We start from the raw sequence: 22,590 nt of genomic DNA on the forward strand, positions 1-22,590 counted from the left end.
CTGAGGTCGTGGCGACCCCAGACATCAAGTAGTATGGGGGGGCGAGTGCAGGTGCAGCCAGACCGGCGACCAATCAGCGGAGCCGGTAGCGATCAACAGGTAGTTTGGCGGTTTGAGTCTGAACAGGTGTCTCTGGCTGCAACGTTTTGCGCTCTGGCAAACCTTGCTGGTGTTGTTGTCGTTGTTGGACATTTCTTCCATAGTAGTTATATATATTTGTTGCGACGTAATTGTGGAGGGAAGAGCAGGCTCAATCTCTTGAAGGAGATTATCGTCACAGTGGAAATAAACGAGGAGATGTGCTGGCTGCTGAAGGCGCTGAAGGAGACCATATTGAATTCTTCATACCCAAGACTCTGCTACAAATTAGAGGTATTGTCAGGCAACATCACCGTGACAAGGTAACTGAGGAAAGGAGGATAGAAGCACAAACCATACGACGGTACAACATGGTTTCAGCTGGCAATCCCAATCATTATGGCCGAAGAGGAGGAGGACGAGGAGAGAATCAGTAATAGGGAGAATCCGTCTTGGAGACAAATATCCATGGAGATATGGAATGGAAATAACAGTTGAGCAGCGGAGTTGTAAAATCTGTGGTGAGAGTGATGGACACCGCCTTGACCACTATCTACGTGAATGTGAACACCTGAGAGACATCAGAAGTATGTGTAGAATAATGCATCCCACATTGTTTGAGTTAGGAAAACACTATTTATCAAATATTGATACTGTTCTTAAAAGATTCCCCCATTTTGCACCCGCAAGATAACGTAAGCTTTTAAGGGTTGATAGATGGTAATCTTCTTGTTTGAGGAGCTGTTCACTTGAGACAGTTAAGCAAGTCCCAGCTGTGTCTGGGTACAAGTGACAGGATGAACAACTCAGCGTGTTTTCTTCCTATTGGGGAGTGTTGTACATGCTACTATGGCGGTGTGTCCACTCACAAAATGAGTGCCCAATACTGTCACTATGGCGGTGTGTCCACTCACAGGATGAGTGGCGCTGCCCAATACTGTCACTATTGCTGTTGCGGTGTGTCCACTCACAGGATGAGTGGCGCTGCCCAATACTGTCACTATGGCAGTGTGTCCACTCACAAGATGAGTGGCGCTGCCCAATACTGACACTATGGCGGTGTGTTCATTCACATGATGAGTGGCGCTGCCCAATACTGTCACTATGGCGGTGTGTTCACTCACAAGATGAGTGGCGCTGCCCAATACTGTCACTATGGCGGTGTGTCCACTCACAAGATGAGTGGCGCTGCCCAATACTGTCACTATGGCGGTGTGTCCACTCACAAGATGAGTGGCGCTGCCCAATACTGTCACTATGGCGGTGTGTTCACTCACAAGATGAGTGGCGCTGCCCAATACTGTCACTATGGCGGTGTATCCAATCACAAGATGAGTGGCGCTGCCCAATACTGTCATTGTGGCGGTGTGTTCACTCACAGGATGAGTGGCGCTTCCCAATACTGTCACTATGGCGGTGTGTTCACTCACAAGATGAGTGGCGCTGCCTAATACTGTCACTATGGCGGTGTGTCCACTCACAAGATGAGTGGCGCTGCCCAATACTGTCACTATGGCGGTGTGTCCACTCACAAGATGAGTGGCGCTGCCCAATACTGTCACTATGGCAGTGTGTCCACTCACAAGATGAGTGGCGCTGCCCAATACTGTCACTATGGCGGCGTGTCCACTCACAAGATGAGTGGCGCTGCCCAATACTGTCACTATGGCGGTGTGTCCACTCACAAGATGAGTGGCGCTGCCCAATACTGTCACTATGGCGGCGTGTCTACTCACAAGATGAGTGGCGCTGCCCAATAAACTCGCCCCTCGGGGCAAAATTTAAATTTAATTGTTGTCAGCTGTGGGAGGGTGTTGCTAGCTGTGGGAGGGTAATAGTCTATGAGAAACATAGACTATTACAGTATGGAGGCAGCGGTCCTAGTAACAGTCCAACAGTTTATTTACCTGAATTTACCTCAGGGCCACTTAGGGATAGGAAGCGGCGGCTTGTCGAAGGTCCCCTCATTTGTTCTGATGAATTTTTTCAATCTGGATTTAAAGTTCAACAGTGTTTTGGTATTGACGGCTTGGGCGGGTAGGCGGTTCCATGGGTTAATGACCCTGTGGTGAAGAAACATCTCCTGTTGTCAGTCCAACATTGTGGCTTGTTGAGCTGGCGACTGTTACTCCTTGTTTGTGTTACATCTCACCTTCTGAAGACATTGTCCGGATCAACATCCACCAAATTGTTCAGTATTTTGAAGGTCTAAGATCTGTGGCCCTCAACTACTGCTCGCAGGATAAGTCTTTGGAGCATAATGAACTACCACTCACAGGAGGAGTATGAGGTGCACACTAAACTACCACTCACAGGAGGAGTATGGGGTGCACAATAAACTACCACTCACAGGAGGAGTATGGAGTGCACAATAAACTACCACTCACAGGAGGAGTATGGGGTGCACAATAAACTACCACTCACAGGAGGAGTATGGGGTGCACAATAAACTACCACTCACAGGACGAGTATGGGGTGCACAATAAACTACCACTCACAGGAGGAGTATGGGGTGCACAATAAAACTACCACTCACAGGAGGAGTATGGGGTGCACAATAAACTACCACTCACAGGATGAGTATGGGGTGCACAATAAATTACCACTCACAGAAGGAGTATGGGGTGCACAATAAACTACCACTGACAGGAGGAGTATGGGGTGCACATAAACTACCACTGACAGGAGGAGTATGGGTGCACAATAAACTACCACTCACAGGAGGAGTATGGAGTGCCACAATAAACTTACCACTCACAGGAGGAGTATGGGGTGCACAATAACTACCACTCACAGGAGGAGTATGGGGTGCACAATAAACTACCACTCACAGGATGAGTATGGGGTGCACAATAAACTACCACTCACAGGAGGAGTATGGGGTGCACAATAAATTACCACTCACAGAAGGAGTATGGGGTGCACAATAAATTACCACTCACAGGAGGAGTATGGGGTGCACAATAAACTACCACTCACAGGAGGAGTATGAGGGTGCACAATAAACTACCACTCACAGGAGGAGTATGGGGTGCACAATAAACTACCCACTCAAAGGAGGAGTATGGGATTGCACAATAAATTACCACTCACAGGAGGAGTATGGGGTGCACAATAAACTACCACTCACAGGAGGAGTATGGGGTTGCACAATAAACTACCACTCACAGGAGGAGTACTGGGGTGCACAATAAACTACCACTCACAGGATGAGTTTGGGGTGCACAATAAACTACCACTCACAGGAGGAGTATGGGGTGCACACTAAACTACCACTCACAGGATGAGTTACGGGGTGCACAATAAACTACCACTCACAGGAGGAGTATGGGGTGCACAATAAACTACCACTCACAGGAGGAGTATGGGGTGCACAATAACTACACTCACAGGAGGAGTATGGGGTGCACAATAAACCTACCACTCACAGAAGAGTATGGGGTGCACCTAAACACCACTCACAGGAAGAGTATGGGGTGGCACAATAAACTACCACTCACAGGAGGAGTATGGGGTGCACAATAAAACTACCACTCACAGGAGGAGTATGGGGTGCACAATAAACTACCACTCACAGGATGAGTATGGGGTGCACAATAAACTGCCACTCACAGGAGGAGTATGGGGTGCACAATAAAACTACCACTCACAGGAAGAGTAATGGGTTGCACAATAAATACCACTCACAGGATGAGTATGGGGTGCACAATAAACTGCCACTCACAGGAGGAGTATGGTGTGAATTACATATGAATTACATTCATATGTAATCAGTCTCCGTGGTGTAGTGGTAAGACACTCGCCTGGCGTTCCGCGAGCGCTATGTCATGGGTTCGTATCCTGGCCGGGAGGATTTACTGGGCGCAATTCCTTAACTGTAGCCTCTGTTTAACGCAACAGTAAATTGTGTACTTTGGATGAAAAAACTATTCTTCGCGGCAGGGAATCGTATTCCAGGGTCCTGCCCGAAACGCTACGCGTACTAGTGGCTGTACAAGAATGTAACAACTCTTGTATATATCTCAAATATCTCAAAATTCATAAGTAAAAACAATCCCTCTTAAACTATTAAATGCTCGTTTTCTTTAGTGTCCGAGGATTAAATTATATAAAAACTTAATATTTTTAAGGGTAGTCCTCTCTAGTTGCATTGATAGGGACATGAAGGTTCTTGATTTCTTAGGTTCCATCCATTTCATGGATCTTGGGTTCTATAATAGTATTTACTACGGCTGGTTCAAGATGTACGCTTTGGCTGATGCTCTGTTTGGGAATTTGATCATCATTTGTTGTCATGGGAAGCTCGCTGGCTGCTTCCGACAGTCCAAATGATTCGTGGAAATCTTTAGGGGCTTTTTACATATTTATTTATTTTGAACACGTGAAAAAATCTATTAACAATCCCGCGACCCAAAGCGATATGTGTTGTTGTTGATGATTTAGGGGCGACGACGATCGAGGGATCGGATGCGTCCCGGCGTACCCATGAAGGGTGAATCCGAAGCCAGGAAAAGTGAAACGCCAAGCCTAATCGCGAAACGAGTGACGCCAATCACTAGAAACTAATATGCCATACGGCAAATAAACGCATAGGCAGGCAGTTGATTCGGGAGTCCCAGGAGTCCCTCAGGGTGACAAGCACCGGCCCCGCTCCACACAGAGAACACCAAGTAGCAAAACCAAAACTCTGCCCCCAACTAAAACGCAGTCATCCAGTGTCTTCCGGCAGAGCAGACTACGACTGAGGGCACACCAGGAGCCCACCACTACTGAGGGCACACCAGGAGCCCACCACGACTGAGGGCACACCAGGAGCCCACCACGACTGAGGGCACACCAGGAGCCCACTACGACTGAGGGCACACCAGGAGCCCACTACGACTGAGGGCACACCAGGAGCCCACCACGACTTAGGGCACACTGGGAGCCCACCACTACTGAGGGCACACCAGGAGCCCACCACGACTGAGGGCACACCAGGAGCCCACCACGACTGAGGGCACACCAGGAGCCCACCACGACTGAGGGCACACCAGGAGCCCACTACGACTAAGGGCACACCAGGAGCCCACCACGACTGAGGGCACACCAGGAGCCCACCACGACTGAGGGCACACCAGGAGCCCATCACGACTGAGGGCACACCAGGAGCCCACCACGACTGAGGGCACACCAGGAGCCCATCACGACTGAGGGCACACCAGGAGCCCACTACGACTGAGGGCACACCAGGAGCCCACCACGACTGAGGGCACACCAGGAGCCCATCACGACTGAGGGCACACCAGGAGCCCACCCCGACTGAGGGCCCACCAGGAGCCCACCACGACTGAGGGCACACCAGGAGCCCACGAAGATTGAGGGCCCACCAGGAGCCCACCACGACTGAGGGCTCACCAGGAGCCCACCACGACTGAGGGCCATACCAGGAGCCCACACGACTGAGGGCACACCAGGAACCCACCACGACTGAGGCCCACCAGGAGCCCACCACGACTGAGGGCACACCAGGAGCCCAGAAGACTGAGGGCCCACCAGGAGCCCACCACGACTGAGGGCACACCCGGAGCCTACCACGACTGAGGGCACACCAGGAGCCCACCACGACTGAGGGCACACCTGGAGCCACCACGACTGAGGGCACACCAGGAGCCCACCACGATGCTGAGGGCACACCAGGAGCCCACGAAGACCTGATGGGCCCACCTGGAGCGGCTGCACCACCAGGAGCCCACCAAGACTGAGGGCGCACCAGGAGCCCACCACGACTGAGGGCACACCAGGAGCCCACCACGACTGAGGGCACACCTGGAGCCCACCACGACTGAGAGCCCACCAGGAGCCCACCACGACTGAGGGCACACCTGGAGCCCACCACGACTGAGAGCCCACCAGGAGCCCACCACGACGCGCCAACCCCCGGCACCTCTCGGCCAAGCCGGCCCCCGAACACCGTCACCCCGCCGGGAGAACCAACCAGTACACGTCAAAAAAAATTAAATAAATAAATGGTTATTCAGGTAAAGTACATACATACAAGAGGTTTTACAAAAATTTATAGATTTATAGATAGAGCTAGTACATACAATGCCTAAAGCCACTATTACGCAAAGCGTTTCGGGGCAGGAAAAACATTAAAGACTAAAACTTAATACTAAATCTATCAAGAAACCTGTGACCCAAGGCGATATGTGCGCCGGGCGTCGTACAATCAGACCGCTGAAGAGCGATACCAAACGGCAGTAGCAAAGCGAAAATAAGACGTGATCAGGCGGCTCCCAGGAGGTGTCCAGACGTCCGCTCGGCCTTAAGATTGAACCAGGAGTCCCCAAAGCGATATATGCCCCGAAATGCTTTGCGTAATAGTGGCTTTAGGCATTGTATGTACTAGCTCTATCTATAAATCTATTAATTTTTGTAAAACCTTTGTATGTATTTACTTTTCCTGAATAAATATTTATTTATTTATTTATTATTTATGCGCCAGGCGTCGGAGTCCCACACAGCCTTGTGCTGTAGCTGCCCCTGATTCTCTAACAACAACAAAGGTAAAAGTGCTCTAGCTGCCACTAACTCACAAACGTAAATATCACAAGTTGTATTAAGTTTCTTGTTAAGATGTGCTGCACATGCTGCTTATTAAGATGTACAGCTTAGAGTATGATACAAGGAGAAGAAGGGATATTTAATGTCAGAGGTTATTATACAGTAATGTTTTCATATACATTGTAGGATGTAGGACTGAGAACAGGAGATGCCTTTTCCCCCCACAGGGCTATTAATTAACTCGTGGAACCGCCTGCCCACCGAATCTGTATCTGCCAAAACTGTGTCGAACTTTAAAATATACTTAGAAAAGGTCAAGGCAAATAGGGAGACCTTCGACAAGCCGCCGGCTTCCTGGCTTATCCCTAGGCCACTGAAGAGTTAGTGGCCCTCAGGTAAATACAGTACAAGGGAACAACGGTAACTGTGTAGCCGATTAGAAGAAAGAAGTGAAGGCGGTCAGGAAAGGCCACAGGGCAGGTAGCCCAGGAGACCGCAGGCAGGTAAGCCCAGGGAGGCGGCAGGCAGGTAGGCTCCAGGAAGACGCAGGCAGGCAAATTAAAATCTTTGCATCGGTGTATATACAGCAGTGCTTGTGCTGTGTACAGCAGTCATCCACCAGTACAGTATCATACTTTAAACTGAAACAACATTCCAATCAGCTGGCAACAATGACATTGTTGATTTGTTTCATGCTGTTTTGGACAGCAGTTCATATTAAAAAATGTGCAGCACTCTTTGAGAAGTTACTTGAGAATATCTAAATTTTCCAACCTGTACCAAAATTAAGGATTGTGGATATGTTGAATACAGGACCATGAAATGCTGCACTAATTTCATTAAGTATACTATGTAACATTATGAACCTTAGACAGATAATGCCAGTGCATCTAGGATATAATACAGCCATTGAGTTTGTAAACCAGCTTACAAAATATTGTATATATGAAAATACTGTATTAAAAGATGCAGGCTATTGCTTGAACAGTATTAGATTGTCAATTTAATGTATCCTGATTATGCTCTAAAATTAGTTGTTTCCAGGCCAGGTGTGATGTATAGGTAAAGAACTGGGATATCTAAATGAAGATGGAAGTAACTCGCTGTATTCCAAGCTGCATTATGTGCCTGTAACTTCCACTCCCAGTACTGTATGACAATACTGTACATCATATTAAAGTCAGTGACTAAAATGTTCAAGAAAAGCAGTGTTTTGGTTGGATCTCAACAATATAGAATCCTCAGGAGGGGGTGTGCCCAGTATGGCTTTGTTCCAAAGCACAGCCCATGTCAGGATTGGGCACTGGCCCAGATGCAAGAGTTTATCAACAGTACTAAGAAGTTGTTTGTGCTGACTGGAGCAGGCATCTCGACAGAGAGTGGCATTCCAGACTACCGCTCAAAAAGAGTAGGTTTATATGCAACTAGCACCAAAAGACCTGTGCAGATTAAGGTAAGCTTTATCATAGCACATTCTTATTCCATCAAAGACATAAGGTTACATAGCCTTGTCTCAGCAGACTTTATTTACTATTTTAATATTTTAGATGTGAAAAATGTGCATTGACAGTCAACTACCATTTGTTTATGAGTTTGCAGTCCCAAAGATCCCATTAGGTACATGAAGGAGAGAGAGGAAAGGACAGCCTGCACATAAGGTGTACGAAAGTGAGAGGTGGACAGTGAGCATATAAGGTGGATGAAGATGAGAGAGTAAGGGACATCCTGCATATAAGGTGGATGAAGTGAGAGAGGAAGGGACAGCCTACATATAAGGTGGATGAAGATGAGAGAGGAAGGGACAGCCTGCATATAAGGTGGATGAAGATGAGAGATAGGGACAGCCTGCTTTGTTTTTGTTGGCTTTGGTCTCTGGGGGATGGGTCGGTGAGCTTCATGCAGCTGTCTTCTTCTTTTCTGGTGAAGAATGAGATGGCTGGCTTCCAAAGGGGTCCGTGGGTTGTCGATGCTTGGTTGGTCATGCCGGGGGTGCTTCATGTTTTGTGTCCGGTGGCAACTTTTTGCCGCTACCTGCGTACCACTGCTTCTGTGTCTGTGGATGCACTTTAGATGGACCTGGTTTCCTTTGTTCTCTGTTCCAAGGCTCGGGTCTCTCAGGTTGTCCTCAGGGTTATTAAGTCTAGCCAGCCTGCAGTCTACCCTCGTGCCCATGATGTTCGGAAGTTTGCAGCTCTTGCTGCGGTCATTGGTAACATGTCTTGGGTTGACATTCGTGCACGGGGATTTTGGCGTTCGAACAGGATCCTGGCCGCCCATTATTTGGTTAATGTTCTGGGTCCTCAGTGAGCCTGTGTGGCTTTGGGGTGCCTATCGTGGCCAGCTGTCTCGTCTTCATCCTGAGGGACACGGCACGGCCGCCTCCCGGGTAAGTTCCTGCTTACTTATCTGTGGGTATCTAGCTTCAGGGAGCCAACAAAGCTCCCCACAGAAAACCTTTGTTTTGAATGTAGTGAAACTCCATTTTCTGGGTGAGCCACGGAGGCTCCCTGACACCCTCCGGTTGCCAATTTTTCTTTTTGTTTGCTCGGTCTCCGAACTGAGGGGCGAGCAGCCCCCCCCAGTTCAGGGGGGGGGGGGGCTGCTCCCATCCCTCTCCCGGGTGATAGCGGGGTGCAAACGAGCAGTGCATCAGTTTGATAACGTTTTGCTTGTTGCATAGTTTTTTTGGGGAGAGTTCTTGGACTCCGTTCGTTCTACCAGTAGTGGTTTGTTTTGCGATGCCTACCTTTCTGGGTGCCTTACCCGCTCGATGGCAGACACGAATATACTCTCAAAGAGTGGTGTTCTCATAGGCCATTGCTCCCTGCACCTCTCTGAAGGAACCAGGTTTTGGCTCGTGGTTTCCGGTAGGTAAGAACTCCATGTGACTGAAGTCCCAGACTAATGTAGCATATATCAGTCCAATAGCTTCTGGGAGCTGATGGAGCTCACCCAAAAAATGGTGTTTCATTACATTCAATGCTGGTTTTTTGTGAAACCCCCCTGGATATTATGTATTTTTCAAAATTAAGGATAATTTTTTTTTAATTACCTAACTGTAATTTCCTAAGTGTATTTACAGGATGAGAGCTACGCTTGTGGTGTCCCGTCTACCCAGCACTCTTTGTCATATAATGCTTTTAAGCTACTGAAGGTATTGACCTCCACCATCTTCTCACTTGTTCCAACCGTCTACCACTCTGTTTGCGAAAATGAATTTTCTTATATTTCTTCGGCATCTTTCTTTAGTTAGTTTAAGTTTACGTTAAGAGTTTAGTTAGTTGTTCTAGCCCCCCCCCCCCTTAACATTGTCCTAGAGGTTTCAGTGGCAATGTTAAGGGGGGCTAGCACAGTAATGTCAGAAAGAGGCATTTCATTTCGCTAGGTTCTGTTCTTAGTAGATCAGTTGTTTATTTTATGAAAGAAAAGTGCAGTATATTTCCTCACCTCTAAATTTATAAATTTTCCAGCACTTCATGGAATCATCTAAAGCTCGGCAGAGCTACTGGGCAAGAAATTACATGGGATGGCCACGATTCTCATCCTTTAAACCAAATATATCACACACAACTCTAGCTGAGTGGGAGAGGAGAGGAAAAATTCACTGTATTGTAACCCAGAATGTTGATCGATTACATCACAAGGCAGGAAGTTGCAAGGTTCATGAACTTCATGGTAATTTGCGGCGTAATTTTTTTTTTAATGTGGCATGTTTAAATTCCCTGTCGGTTTGTGTATTCTCTCAGATACCAGTGTTTAAATAAGATGTAGCTGACTGTAGTGAAGATTTCAATATTGGCACGTGTAGAAGAATGGGTGCATATATTCAAAATATTGTACATCTCTATTTGTGGCCTGTATGCCTTCTGGTATTTTGCTCTGGTGCTTTGGAGTCATCAGGAAAGGGCTCTAGTTTGTCAATTTGAAATTGTCAGATTATACAGTTGTTCATTTATAGCAATTTATAGCACTTAAATATATATAGAACAGAGGTCATATAACTGATGCAAGAGCTGCAGCATGTGTCCACGCCCAGCTGTAGCATCGACTCATTATATTCAGCTACCACTCATATTATTGAAAGTGAGATAGGAATTGAATAAGAGACAATTGTTAGGAATTATGTATATGGCATTACATTAACAAATGTAATCTTAATGATTTAACAGAAAATGCTATTTTACATTAAATCTCAGTTAGGGACATTTTCTGTGGAGAGCCCCTTCGGTTCCCTGGAGCTATCAGGCTAATATATACGAAATATTACTCGGGAGAATCAGTCAATTGGAGTTCAGCCAACCAGAGAAGATGAGCCAGGACCTGGCCCCCCCTCAGAGAGGCACAGGGAGCAATGGCCTATGGAAACCCCCCCATGTGGTTGGGAGCATTCCATGTCTGCCAACAACCGGGATCAGGCGCCCAGAAAGGTAGGCATAATAAAACAGACCCACACTTGGTAAGAAATTGCAACCGAAGACTGAACAAAGAGGCAGAATTTCCCCCCAAAGAAAAAAGCAAGCCTACCTGTCTGGGTGCCTAACCACGGTTGATGGCAGACATGGAATGCTCCCAACCACATGGGGGGGTTTCCATAGGCCATTGCTCCCTGTACCTCTCTGAGGGGGGGCCAGGTTATGGCTCGTGGTCCCCGGTAGGTTGAACTCCAATTGAACTAATATATCATATATTGATTCAATAGCCTCAGGAAGCCTCCAGGGCTCACCCAGAAAATGGTGTGTCATTACATTCAATGGTGTTTTTTTGCCAACAGGTACAGCGTTCAACGTGATATGCATGACCTGCAACCATATGGTCGCTCGTCACACCTACCAAAGTAAATTGAGAGAAAGTAACCAACATATGTCTGCGGTGTCCCTGGAAATACGACCTGATGGAGATGTTGAACTCACTATGGTATACTGTATAATCACTCTTCTTGCTTTTTTGTTTTTTCCTTATTACAGTACTTATTTCTACTTTATTTCCAGTTTATATATATATATATTCTGGGTTTGTCACTCGTTGACTTCCAGAAGATAACTATGTAATTAGCTTCCAGCATACCATTCCCCACCTGGTTTTTGCACAAGCCATAAAAGCCTACTGGAGACCAGAAACAGAATCTGGTCACTCAATAGAAATGCAGAGTCTGGGATACTAGATGAACTCCCGCCAAGAGAAAACCACAAGAAAGGTAGAACACTCCAAAACAAGCAACTTTAAGGGTGAATATTATACAAATAATATAAACACAACAAACATAAGAAATATAAGCACAATTGAAAAAATATGAGAACGATCATAAGCTAGCTACTGTTGCTATTGCCGCCGCTTGTCACCACTGCTAGCTATTGTCATTAGTTATTCTTCCCTGCCACCAGACAGGGCTCCAGGAAGCCTGGAGGGTCAACCGACAATAACCCTCAGTCATTCATCTGGTGTGAGTAATGCTTTTTCCGTTCACCACTATCCTTCAGGTCCTGATTTTCAGATAAGTATTGGTTATCTTTTTTGGACTCTGTCCTGCAGGGATGTGTCTATTTTATCTGTTCAAATTTCGTGTATCACTTCATGAACGAATGATACACGAGGCCTGGTGGTGGTGCATGATAGGTTTGGACACTATCCATTCCATTCAACAGTTAATTTTTTCCCTTTTCACATGATATTTCCCATGTTGTCGAAGTGATGTAGTTTTGCTGGTGTTAAGTGGAAGGACGTGACCTTTTCTGAGCAGTACTTCTTCCTTGTTTGCTTGTGGGGCTGGGTCTTGAAGTGTGGATGGCCACCTTCCTCGATCCAGTTGTACTAGCTAGTATTCACCTAGTTGTGCTTGCAGGGGTTGAGCTCTGCTCTTTCGGCTCATCTCTCAACTATTACTACCTATTTTTTTTCCTCACACACACACACACACCTTACCCAGGAAGCTGCCCATAACAGCTGACTAACTCCCATGTACAGTACCTATTTACTGCTAGGTAACAGAGTCATCAGGGTGAAAGAAACTCTGCCCATCTGTTTATGCCAGCACCGGGAATCGAACCCGGGACCACAGGACCAGAGGACTAAGTATCCAGTGTGCTGTCCACTCAGCCACCAGCGCCCCCTAGTGCTGTCACTTGGTTGTTAATGTAGACATTACCCAGTGTGCACCATTGGTTGAAAACAACTGATGTTGCACACTGGGTAGCATGTCACTTTAGTTATTTTACACCAATGGTGCCTGCTAGGTAGTTTCTAATTAGGTACTGTACTTCAGAACTATCATTGGCCTTCTTAGAGGTCCTAAGAAATTGTTTGGAAAGGTTTTTGAGTGGTGCGATGTGTTCTTTTGGTGTTAGCAAGCCGCTTTTAAACTGTGGTGGACTGAGGTACGTTCTCCACTGCCTCTCACCCCTGGACAATGTAACATGACCATTTGACAAGTTATTTATCTGGGTGGGGCAGAAAGTCAATAAGAGCCTAGCATATTAGTAACTGTATAGTGGGCTATGGCTGTGTGCGCAGGCGATGAGTCACATTAACGTGGCTGAAGATGTGATGACCAAACTACACACCAGAAAATGAAGAGACAACGATGTTTTGGTCCGTCCTGGACCATTAGCAAGTAGATTGTTGCTCTGAATGTCAGTTGTGACTATGGCTCTGAATAGCAATCAGTGGCCACAAAGAAAAGTGCATTTCATTCCGCTTCACATTATTTAGTATATAAGAGATAAATAAGCATTTTCTTATCACAAATCACATCCTTAATAAAATTAAATATTCCTCATCAGTCACGAAGATACACGTCCTGGTAGTACAGTCAGGTTCGTTCTTGACATACACAATCGAGAATTCCAGGTTAAAATCCCTGGTGGGACAGAAATGGTTGGGCACATTTCCTTTCACCTAATGCCTCTGTTCACCTAGCAGTGAGCAGATACCCAGGAGTTAGTCAGCTTGTTGTGGGGTTGCATCCTGGGTGTGGTCAATAATTTGGCCTTTGGGAAGGGGGGGGGGAAATCTCGATAAAAGTCTAACATGTGTTAATACACTCTGGCTTCCTGTCCCCAACACAATGAATTTTTATGAATTATAAATCTTCACAGCAATTCCCCTTCCCCACTCTTCTCACGAGCTCTGTGAGAGCAATTCAACTTTTATCAATTCTTCACTAGATATTTTAAGTTTTGTAGAATTCTCTTTTATGCCTGCTTATGAGGGTTTCATCCAATTTAATTCCTTAGAGGGTAATTTTTATATTAGTCTATTTTAAATGTATGAAGTAGTGAAAAATATTTGTTTTCAGAAATTTTACAGGAAGAAGTAAATAATTTTCAAGTACCTCCTTGTGAGCAATGTGGAGGAATCATGAAGCCTGATATAGTATTCTTTGGTGATAATGTTCCAAGAAGTCGTGCGAACGAAATTCAGCAAGAATTGGCCACCTGTGATGGACTGTTAGAACTTGGATCATCATTGTTTGTTTATTCAGGTTACAGGTAGGTTTCTGTTTTTGAGTAAAGTAGTAAAGTAAATTTTTGAGTGTGACACTGCATACTTTTAAGTGCTAGTGTAAAGTTTGCATGTTAGCCAGTAGATGGGGTACCCCACTGTGCTCAGGTTTCTCACTTCACACCTCTTCCCCTCCTCTCCCCCAACATTCCTTCTCTCCACTAACATTTCCCCTCTCCTCTCCTCCTCTCTCCCCAACATTCCCCTCTCCTCCCTTCTCCATACAGCATTCTCACCCTCTCTCCTCCAACATTCCCTGTCTCCTCCCCTCTACCCAAACATTCCCCCTCTCCACAACATCTCTTCCCTCTCTTCTCTTATCCTTCTCCCCTATCCCTGTTTCTTTCAAAAACTAATTTTACAAAACATTGAAAAACTGCTAAAAACTCTACAAAAAATATATCCCCAATTTCAGACTTCATGATAATTACAAAAGTTACTTGTAACTAAATTTCCAAAAATCTGGAATTCTTTACAAAAAATTCAGGTGCAATTATCACTAGGCAGGAGGCACTGGTAAACTGAGGTGCGATCGCCATGCCACCATGTGCTAGGTCGGCCATACGCGTATCAACAAACGTTAGCCAATGCAAAGTTCGTAACCCAATTCAGATTTTACGAAGAAATTGGGCTCGTAACCTGAAAAGTTCGTAAAGAGGGGCATTAGTAAGTAATTAAGTAATTATCAAATGAAGGCACCAAACCGGGAAGGCTATGTAGCACCATCAAATACGCAAAATAATCAGAGGGCGCTAAATATCACCAAGGATGCCAATACGAGAACAAAAACGCATAAGGCGAATGATATCAAAAGTATTCGAGTCACCAAGAATTCTATCGAGGGACAGGTGACCGCGAGGGGCGGTCGGAAAGCAAGACACACGCTCGTCCTGGAAGTCAGGACATTCAAGAAGGACATGCACGACCGTAAGAGGGACAATGCAACTAGGACAATAAGGAACAGGGCGGCGCTCCATCAAGTGACCATGGGTTAAGCGAGTATGGCCAATACGCAACCTCGCCAGAGCTGTTTCTCACCGCCGGTTACGGTGGAAGGAGGACGGCCACGAGGAAACACAACATTTAAGAGTACGTAGCTTGTTACCAGTAACAGACAACCAAGAAGCCTGCCAACGGGTAAGGACTGAGGAATGGATAACCGGGTAAAAGTCGGAATACGGAATGCCTTTACGAGAGATGGGACAAGAGCGGACAGCTTCCTTAGCGGCAGCATCCGCACGCTCATTTAAAGACACACCAATATGGCTGGGAACCCAACAAAACTCAACCGATTTAAATTTACTGTGAACGAGAAACAGCCAATGCTGGATCTCGACAACTACTGGATGAACCGGATTAAAGGACCCTAGAGCCATGTGGGCACTACGAGAGTCAACAACAACAACAAAGGAAGACTGACAACGAGAAAGCAAGAAACGAAGAGCATAGAGAATAGCATAAAGTTCCGCTGTAAAGATGCTAGTCTCCGGAGGCAAGCGACACATATAAGTGCGATCAGGAAAAACAACAGAGTAGCCAACACCGTCCGCTGACTTAGACCCATCGGTGAAGCCAGAAACGGAGCGGGAGTGAGAAGAAAAGTGCTCGAGGAAAAGGCGTTTTAGAACCGTAGGAGGGGTAAAAGCTTTAGTGATACGGGTCAAGGAAGTACAAAACCGCGGAAGAGGGACCCTCCACGGGGGCAAAGAAGGAACAACACGAGGAGAAACATCAGAAATACGAACGGAGAGAGAATCCTGTAGGCGAGATAACCGGACAGAAAGAGGGAGGTGGTGAAGAGGAACAGGAACCGCAGGAGGGGTAAAAGTTAAAGCACGACAGAGGGGAGAGGAAGGATGTTGCAAGGACCGCGCAAGATAGCGAAGACAGTAGCGATCACGGCGGTCCTGGAGAGACAGGAAGCCAGTGTCAACATATAAGCTAAGGATGGGAGTCGAACGAAAGGCACCAGAACTGAGGCGCAACCCAGTATGGTGCAAAGCATCAAGACGGCGAAGAGTAGAAGGAGAAGCAGACGAGTAAGCAGGGCAACCATAATCGAGCTTAGACAGGACGAGAGAGGAATGTAAAGCAAAGAGAGTGCGCCTATCTGCCCCCCAAGAAGTATGGGACAAGACCCGAAGGAGGGTAAGGGCCTTAGAGCACTCAACACGGAGGAAAGAGATATGGGGAGACCAAGACAAACGAGTGTCAAGGAATAACCCCAAAAGCTTCGCGGAATCTTTGTATTCAAGGGGATGACCATAAAGTGACAAAGAGGGACGAAGAACAACCCGTTTCCGCGTAAAAGTCATGGCACAAGTCTTAGAAGTAGAGAACTTGAAGCCATGACCTGTGGCCCAAGACGACACGGCATCAATTGCAAGTTGAAGCCGGCGTTGAAGGAGAGGCGAATCATCACCCTGACAACAAAGGGTAAGATCATCGACATAGAGAGCGGAGAAGACACCAGAAGGAAGAGAGGAAAGAAGACCATTGAGGGCAACAAGAAAAAGAGTAGTGCTCAGAACACTACCCTGGGGCACACCTTGGTATTGCTGAAAAGAGGGAGAGAGAGCGGTACCAAGGCGCACCCGAAAGGAACGACGAGAGAGGAAGCTGCGGAGAAAGAGAGGGATATGACCACGAAGGCCAAAAGAATGAAGTTGAGATAGGATATGATAACGCCAAGTGGTGTCGTAAGCCTTTTCTAGGTCAAAAAGGACGGCAACAACGGAGGTCTTCGCAGCAAAAGCAGTACGAATATAGACCTCCAAGTTTACCAGAACATCTGTCGTGCTGCGCCACTTGCGGAAACCAAATTGAGAAGGGGAGAGGAGGTGATGGTGTTCCAGGAACCACATCAGACGAACGTTAACCATACGTTCAAAGAGTTTGCAGACACAACTCGTGAGAGCAATAGAGCGAAAGTCCTTAGGGGAAGTACCCAGAGACCCCGGTTTGCGAACAGGGAGGACAACGGCATCGAGCCAGTCCTCAGGGACTGACGACGACTCCCAGATCCGATTATACAGACTCAGTAAATACTGAGACGTGCTCGGAGGGAGATGGCGAAGCATCTCATAATGAATACCATCGGAGCCCGCCGCCGTAGAACCGCAGAGGGCCAGAGCAGAACGAAGTTCAGAGAGAGAGAGGGGATCATTATAGGGAAGCTGAAGATGAGTGCAGAAATCTAAAGGACGAGACTCAAGGACAGGTTTACGAAGAAGGAAAGATTGGGGAAGATGAAGACCAGAGCTAACAGAAGAAAAGTGGGAACCCAGTTCGGAAGCGACCTGCAACGGGTCCGCCACAAGAGTATCATGGAGGTGAAGGACCGGTGAAACATCGGGAACGAACTTACCCGCTATCTTGCGGATATGCTTCCAGATCTGGGCCAGAGGGGTCTCGGACGTAATTGTTGAGACATAAGATGCCCAACATTCACGTTTAGCCGTACGGATGGCCCTACGGGCCACCGCACTCGCTTTCCGAAAGAAAAGAATCGGTCGTCTGCCTACGGCGGTGCCTCTTCCAGGCTGCACGCTTACAGCGGACAGCCCGAGCACAGTCCGCATTCCACCAGGGAACGCACTTCCGTGGACCCCGAGAGGAAGAACGAGGAATAGAGCGGAGGGCAGCGTTGAAGACAGTGTCATGAAAAAGGAGGAGAGCGCGAGAGAGAGGCAGAAGGGAGAGGTCAGGGAGAGCAGCACTGAGGGTAAATAGGGTCCAGTCTGCCTTAGCAAACTGCCACTTAGGGAAAGAGAGGGAAGGGCGAAAAGAGAAAAAGGAACAAGGATGGGGAAATGATCACTTCCATGGAGGTCATCAAGAACCTGCCACGTGAAATCTAAGTAAAGAGAAGAAGAGCAGAGAGAAAGATCAAGACAAGAAAGGGTGCGAGTCCGAGAGTCCAAATGAGTGGGCTCACCAGAATTCAGAAGAGACAGGGAAGAAGAGAGGAGAAACGGCTCAAGGAGGCGACCCCGGGTATTCGTCAGAACGTCACCCCAAAGAGAATGACGACAATTGAAGTCACCCAGCAGGAGCACAGGCTCCGGCAAGGAGTCCAGGAGGTGTTTCAAATCAGGAAGAGAGAGCGGGACACTCGGGGGGAGATAAATGGAACAAACTGTGTACCATTTCCCCACAAAGATACGAGCAGCAGAACAATGGAGAGGCGAAGGAAAAAGTAAAGGAAAAAAGGGAACATCAGCCCGAATCAAGAGAGCAGAAGAATTAGAAGCCCCAGCAATGGCTGGGGGGGGGGGGAGAGAAAGGAATAGCCACGAAAACGACCAGGACGAGCACCAAGCATTGGCTCCTGGAGACAGACACAAAGGGGCGAAAACCGCGAAATCAGAAGTTGGAGTTCGAGGAAATTGGCGTAATAACCTCGAACGTTCCATTGAAGAATGGACAACGACGAGAAGAGAAAGGACAAAAACAGAGAACAAGGAAGAAACAAAGGCGAAAGAGCAACAGAGCACGTTAAAGAATATCAGGGTCGGGATCAGGGTCAGCAAAGTTAGGGTTAGGGGGCATGGGTAAACTGAGCAAAGACGGAGGGAAGGAAATGGGAGAACAGATCAGAGGTGGGCGGGCAGGGTCCGGAGGAGGAGGAGGAAGAGGAGGAGACAACGGAGAGGAGCCGTCAAGGACAGCAGCAGGAGGAGGGGGAGTAGAAAGAGGGGAGCGCACCCCAGCAAGAGCAGCAACCGAAAGGGAAGCAGGGGCCAAAGAAACCTCCATAGCAGGAACAGGGGGCGCAAGCACTGAAACGGGAGGGGAAGGAGCAACAGAGCCAGGAGGAGGAGCTGAGGAAGAAAGCGAAGCCTTCTTACCCGCCGGGAAGAGGAAGGAGAGGAGCCAGGCTTACGCTTCTGACTTAAAGAGACCGGTGTCCCAGCAACTATGTACCGGGCAACGGATTCCAGTGTCTCAACAGGAGAAGCCGAACGAGAGCACACACGACGGCCGTTAGGAGAGCGATGGACATGCGCCCGCACCGACAGGCGGTGGGGAGAGCCGATAGATGGAGGGAGAGGATGGGGAAGGAAGATCGGAGGGGGACGAGGAAGAAGACACAGAAGACATGACAGACCGGGTAGAAGGAAGGGGAACCCCAGACAGAGGACCAGGAGGAGGATCCTTCGGGAGAGAACCCAAAGGAACAGAGGAGGGGGGCAGTGGGCGCATCAGGGTCCAAGGCCCGGAAACGGTTGTGAGTCTGATGAAGGCGGGAAGGACGAGGAGAGGAAGAGCGCAACACGCGAGCATAAGAGATATTAGCATAAGGCGGGAGCCGGCGAACCTGGCGCCTCGCCTCAGGAAAAGATAAACGCTCCCGGTGCTTCAGGTTGAGGACGACTGCCTCAAGCTTGTAATGGACACACGCACGGGAGAAGGTAGGATGGGCCTCACCGCAGTTGAGGCAACGAGCCTGGGGAGTAGTGCACTCCGACTTAAGAGTGACCTTCGCCACCACACAAAGGACAGAGAGAGACAGTCCCGGAGCAGCGGAGGGCACCATGCCCAAACCTCTAGCACTTGTTGCAGAGCCGAGGAGAAGGAATGTACTCCTGGACAGAGCACCTGGCACCAGCAAGAATGACAGAGGGTGGAAGGGTCCTACCATCAAAGGTAATCTTCACAACCCGGAGGGGTTGACGGCGATTACCACGAGGGGGACGAGTAAACGTGTCCACCTGGAGAATAGAATGGCCCTGGGCAGCGAGGATATGTCGAATATCGTCGTGGCAGTCGCGCAGGCCCCGAACACCGGTTGCAACATGGGGCGGGAGCAAAATAGTGCCAACACTGGCATTCAACTGAGCGTTCTTCGAGACCCGAACGGGGGTCTCACCAAGGCAGGATAAGGCAGCCAAGCGGGAAGCAGCATCCTGAGAAGGAGCAGGAACGATACGTGTACCGAGACGAGTGGGGTTGAAAGTAATGGAGGCATCCACGGAATCAATGAGATGTCGATGAAGGGAGAAATCGTCAGGAGGCGCAGAATCAAGAGGGAGGAGATCAAAATATTTGGCCCACGAAGCGGGACCAAACAAGGCTTGATAGGTAGCAGAACTGGAAGGAATCGAGCGAGGGCGGCCGTGACGAGGACGGCGGCGAGAACCCCCAGAGAGAGAGGGGTTAAAAGGCGCAGTAGTTACAACTAGAGAAGGAGCCGCGCCAGGGGACGAGGTAGTCACCACTGGGGGCTTGGGGCTCGACCCAACCACAGAGGAGGGAGGGGAGCCAGGGGAAGGAGTCAGAGAGGCCAAAGGAGGAGCAAGGTCGGGGCCCAATGCAGCGGAGGCTACAGAGCCCGGTCTTCCAATACGGACCGACTCGGGGGCTTGGTCGCCCACCCCACGAGCCTGAGAAGGTAAGCCAGAAGCAGCCGAAACAGGGGTTATCATCTTGACGAAAAGAAGAATTCATTCACGAATGTGCCCCCACACCCACCATGGAGCCACAATTAGAGGCAGGACACCCAACAAGAAGCTATCGCCGATCTTGTCGGGGCCTCCTAGGGGTGCGTCGTGAGTATACGCCCCACAAACGCCACCTTAAGAAACCGACAGTCCGTCGAGATCGGGTTCAGTGACGAAGGGGGATTGACAATAAAAGGTTCCCCTCGCTCTCGACGTCGGGTACTACAGTTCTACGGGTGCAAGAGTATGCCTCCTCAAGCACCCGGGCGTCAAAATAGAAGAAGTCCAAGGGAAGAACCAGAACGAGCAAAAGGTCGGCAGGAAACGGCAAGCAGATAGGAGAAGAGGGGGGAGAAAAACGAAACAGAAGGAAAAGGAAAAGATGCCCAGCAGAATTGGAGAGGACGGCAGCAGGAGCACAAGGCTAGAAAAGGACAGAGGACTGTCCCAAGGTGCATCACACTCCACAGCCGCCCACTAAGCCCCCACACGGCGACAACGAGCTGAGCGGGGAGGGGGGGGGATTAGTAAGCCGAGGTGTCACTGTACATACAATCCACCATTCTATCTGCCTCTGAGAGGGCCCAGTTCTGGCTCTGGCCTCCAGTAGGCCAATAGCATTCTGTGACCAATGGGACGCAGTAGTATAATTCAACAGTATGGCACGCTATCAGAGTTAGTAGCTTCAGGGAGCCACTGGTGCTCACCCAGTTATTAGCATTTCATTTCATTCAATAATTAGTATATATGTATCATTACCAACAGGTTTATTCTGCAAGCAGCAGTCAGGAATTCGTATAGGTACAGTCAACATTGGGCCGACACGTGCTGACAAACATCTCACTCCATGTCAATGCTCGCTGTGGGGAAGTGTTACCTCAGCTTATTGTATGATACAGCTTATTATAAATATAAAAAGGAATTGCAACTCATACGTAATCTTTTAAATTTAAGAAAATTTTTGAATTAAAATTTGTACAGAAGATAATTTGAGTCATTTCTGTCCCAAGTACATATGGAGTCACTTTTCTTGGGGGGAGCCCCTTGTGGCTCTCACCAAGATTGCTCCATTACTAGATCTCATCAGCTGTGGAGTTCAGTTCGACTTACCAGGTACATGAGCCAGAACCTGTTCCCCCTCAGAAGAAACGTAGGGAGCAGGCAACACTCCACCTCACCAGGGAAGGCACCTAGAAAGCTTACCAGTACAAATCACTGCTGGGTTAAATAAAAAGCCTCAACTCATTGAATGAACAACACTATAAAAAGTCATCACCTTGAACAGAACAGCCTGCTTGCTCAAATTTGAACGATAATTTTAAATTTCCAGGTTTTATGCCTTTTTTGACATTTACTTTTAATTTTCCATTCTCATATCTAGTGTACTCACCTAGTAGTGTTTATGGGGGTTGAGCTTTGACTCCTTTGTCCCACTTATTATTTCCCTATACAAGCAGTTTTACATTCTTGTACAGCCACTAGCATGCATGGCATTTCGGGCAAGTCCTTAATCCCGATATTCCCCGGAATACAACCCCCACCAAGTATTACCCAATAGTAAAATGGAGCACCTGGTTAAACAGAGGCTACAGTAAAGTATTTGCACCCAGTAAATCCTCCCTGGCCAGAATACAAACCCAGGCCAAGTAAGTAAGTAATTATCAAAAGAAGGCACCAAACCGGGAAGGCTATGTAGCACCATCAAATACGCAAAATAATCAGAGGGCGCTAAATATCACCAAGGATGCCAATACGAGAACAAAAACGCATAAGGCGAACGATATCAAAAGTATCCGAGTCACCAAGAATTCTATCGAGGGACAGGTGACCGCGAGGCGCGGTCGGAAAGCAAGACACACGCTCGTCCTGGAAGTCAGGACATTCAAGAAGGACATGCACGACCGTAAGAGGGACAATGCAACTAGGACAATAAGGAGCAGGGCGGCGCTCCATCAAGTGACCACGGGTTAAGCGAGTATGGCCAATACGCAACCTCGCCAGAGCTGTTTCCCACCGCCGGTTACGG

General features: G+C 48.1%; 1 protein-coding gene across 1 annotated transcript; it reads left to right on the forward strand.

Moving 5' to 3' along the window:
* The first annotated feature begins 7,803 nt into the window (after positions 1-7,803).
* Positions 7,804-21,458, forward strand: LOC138361813 (NAD-dependent protein deacylase Sirt4-like). The gene is given in 7 exon segments (XM_069320930.1): positions 7,804-8,077; positions 10,095-10,299; positions 11,396-11,538; positions 13,927-14,108; positions 21,330-21,344; positions 21,346-21,408; positions 21,410-21,458. Coding segments are annotated over 7 exon segments (918 nt in total). The 5' UTR covers positions 7,804-7,816.
* Positions 21,459-22,590: the final 1,132 nt, after the last annotated feature.

Source organism: Procambarus clarkii, chromosome 8 (assembly GCF_040958095.1).
Source record: "Procambarus clarkii isolate CNS0578487 chromosome 8, FALCON_Pclarkii_2.0, whole genome shotgun sequence".
NCBI classification, from domain to species: Eukaryota; Metazoa; Arthropoda; class Malacostraca; order Decapoda; family Cambaridae; genus Procambarus; species Procambarus clarkii.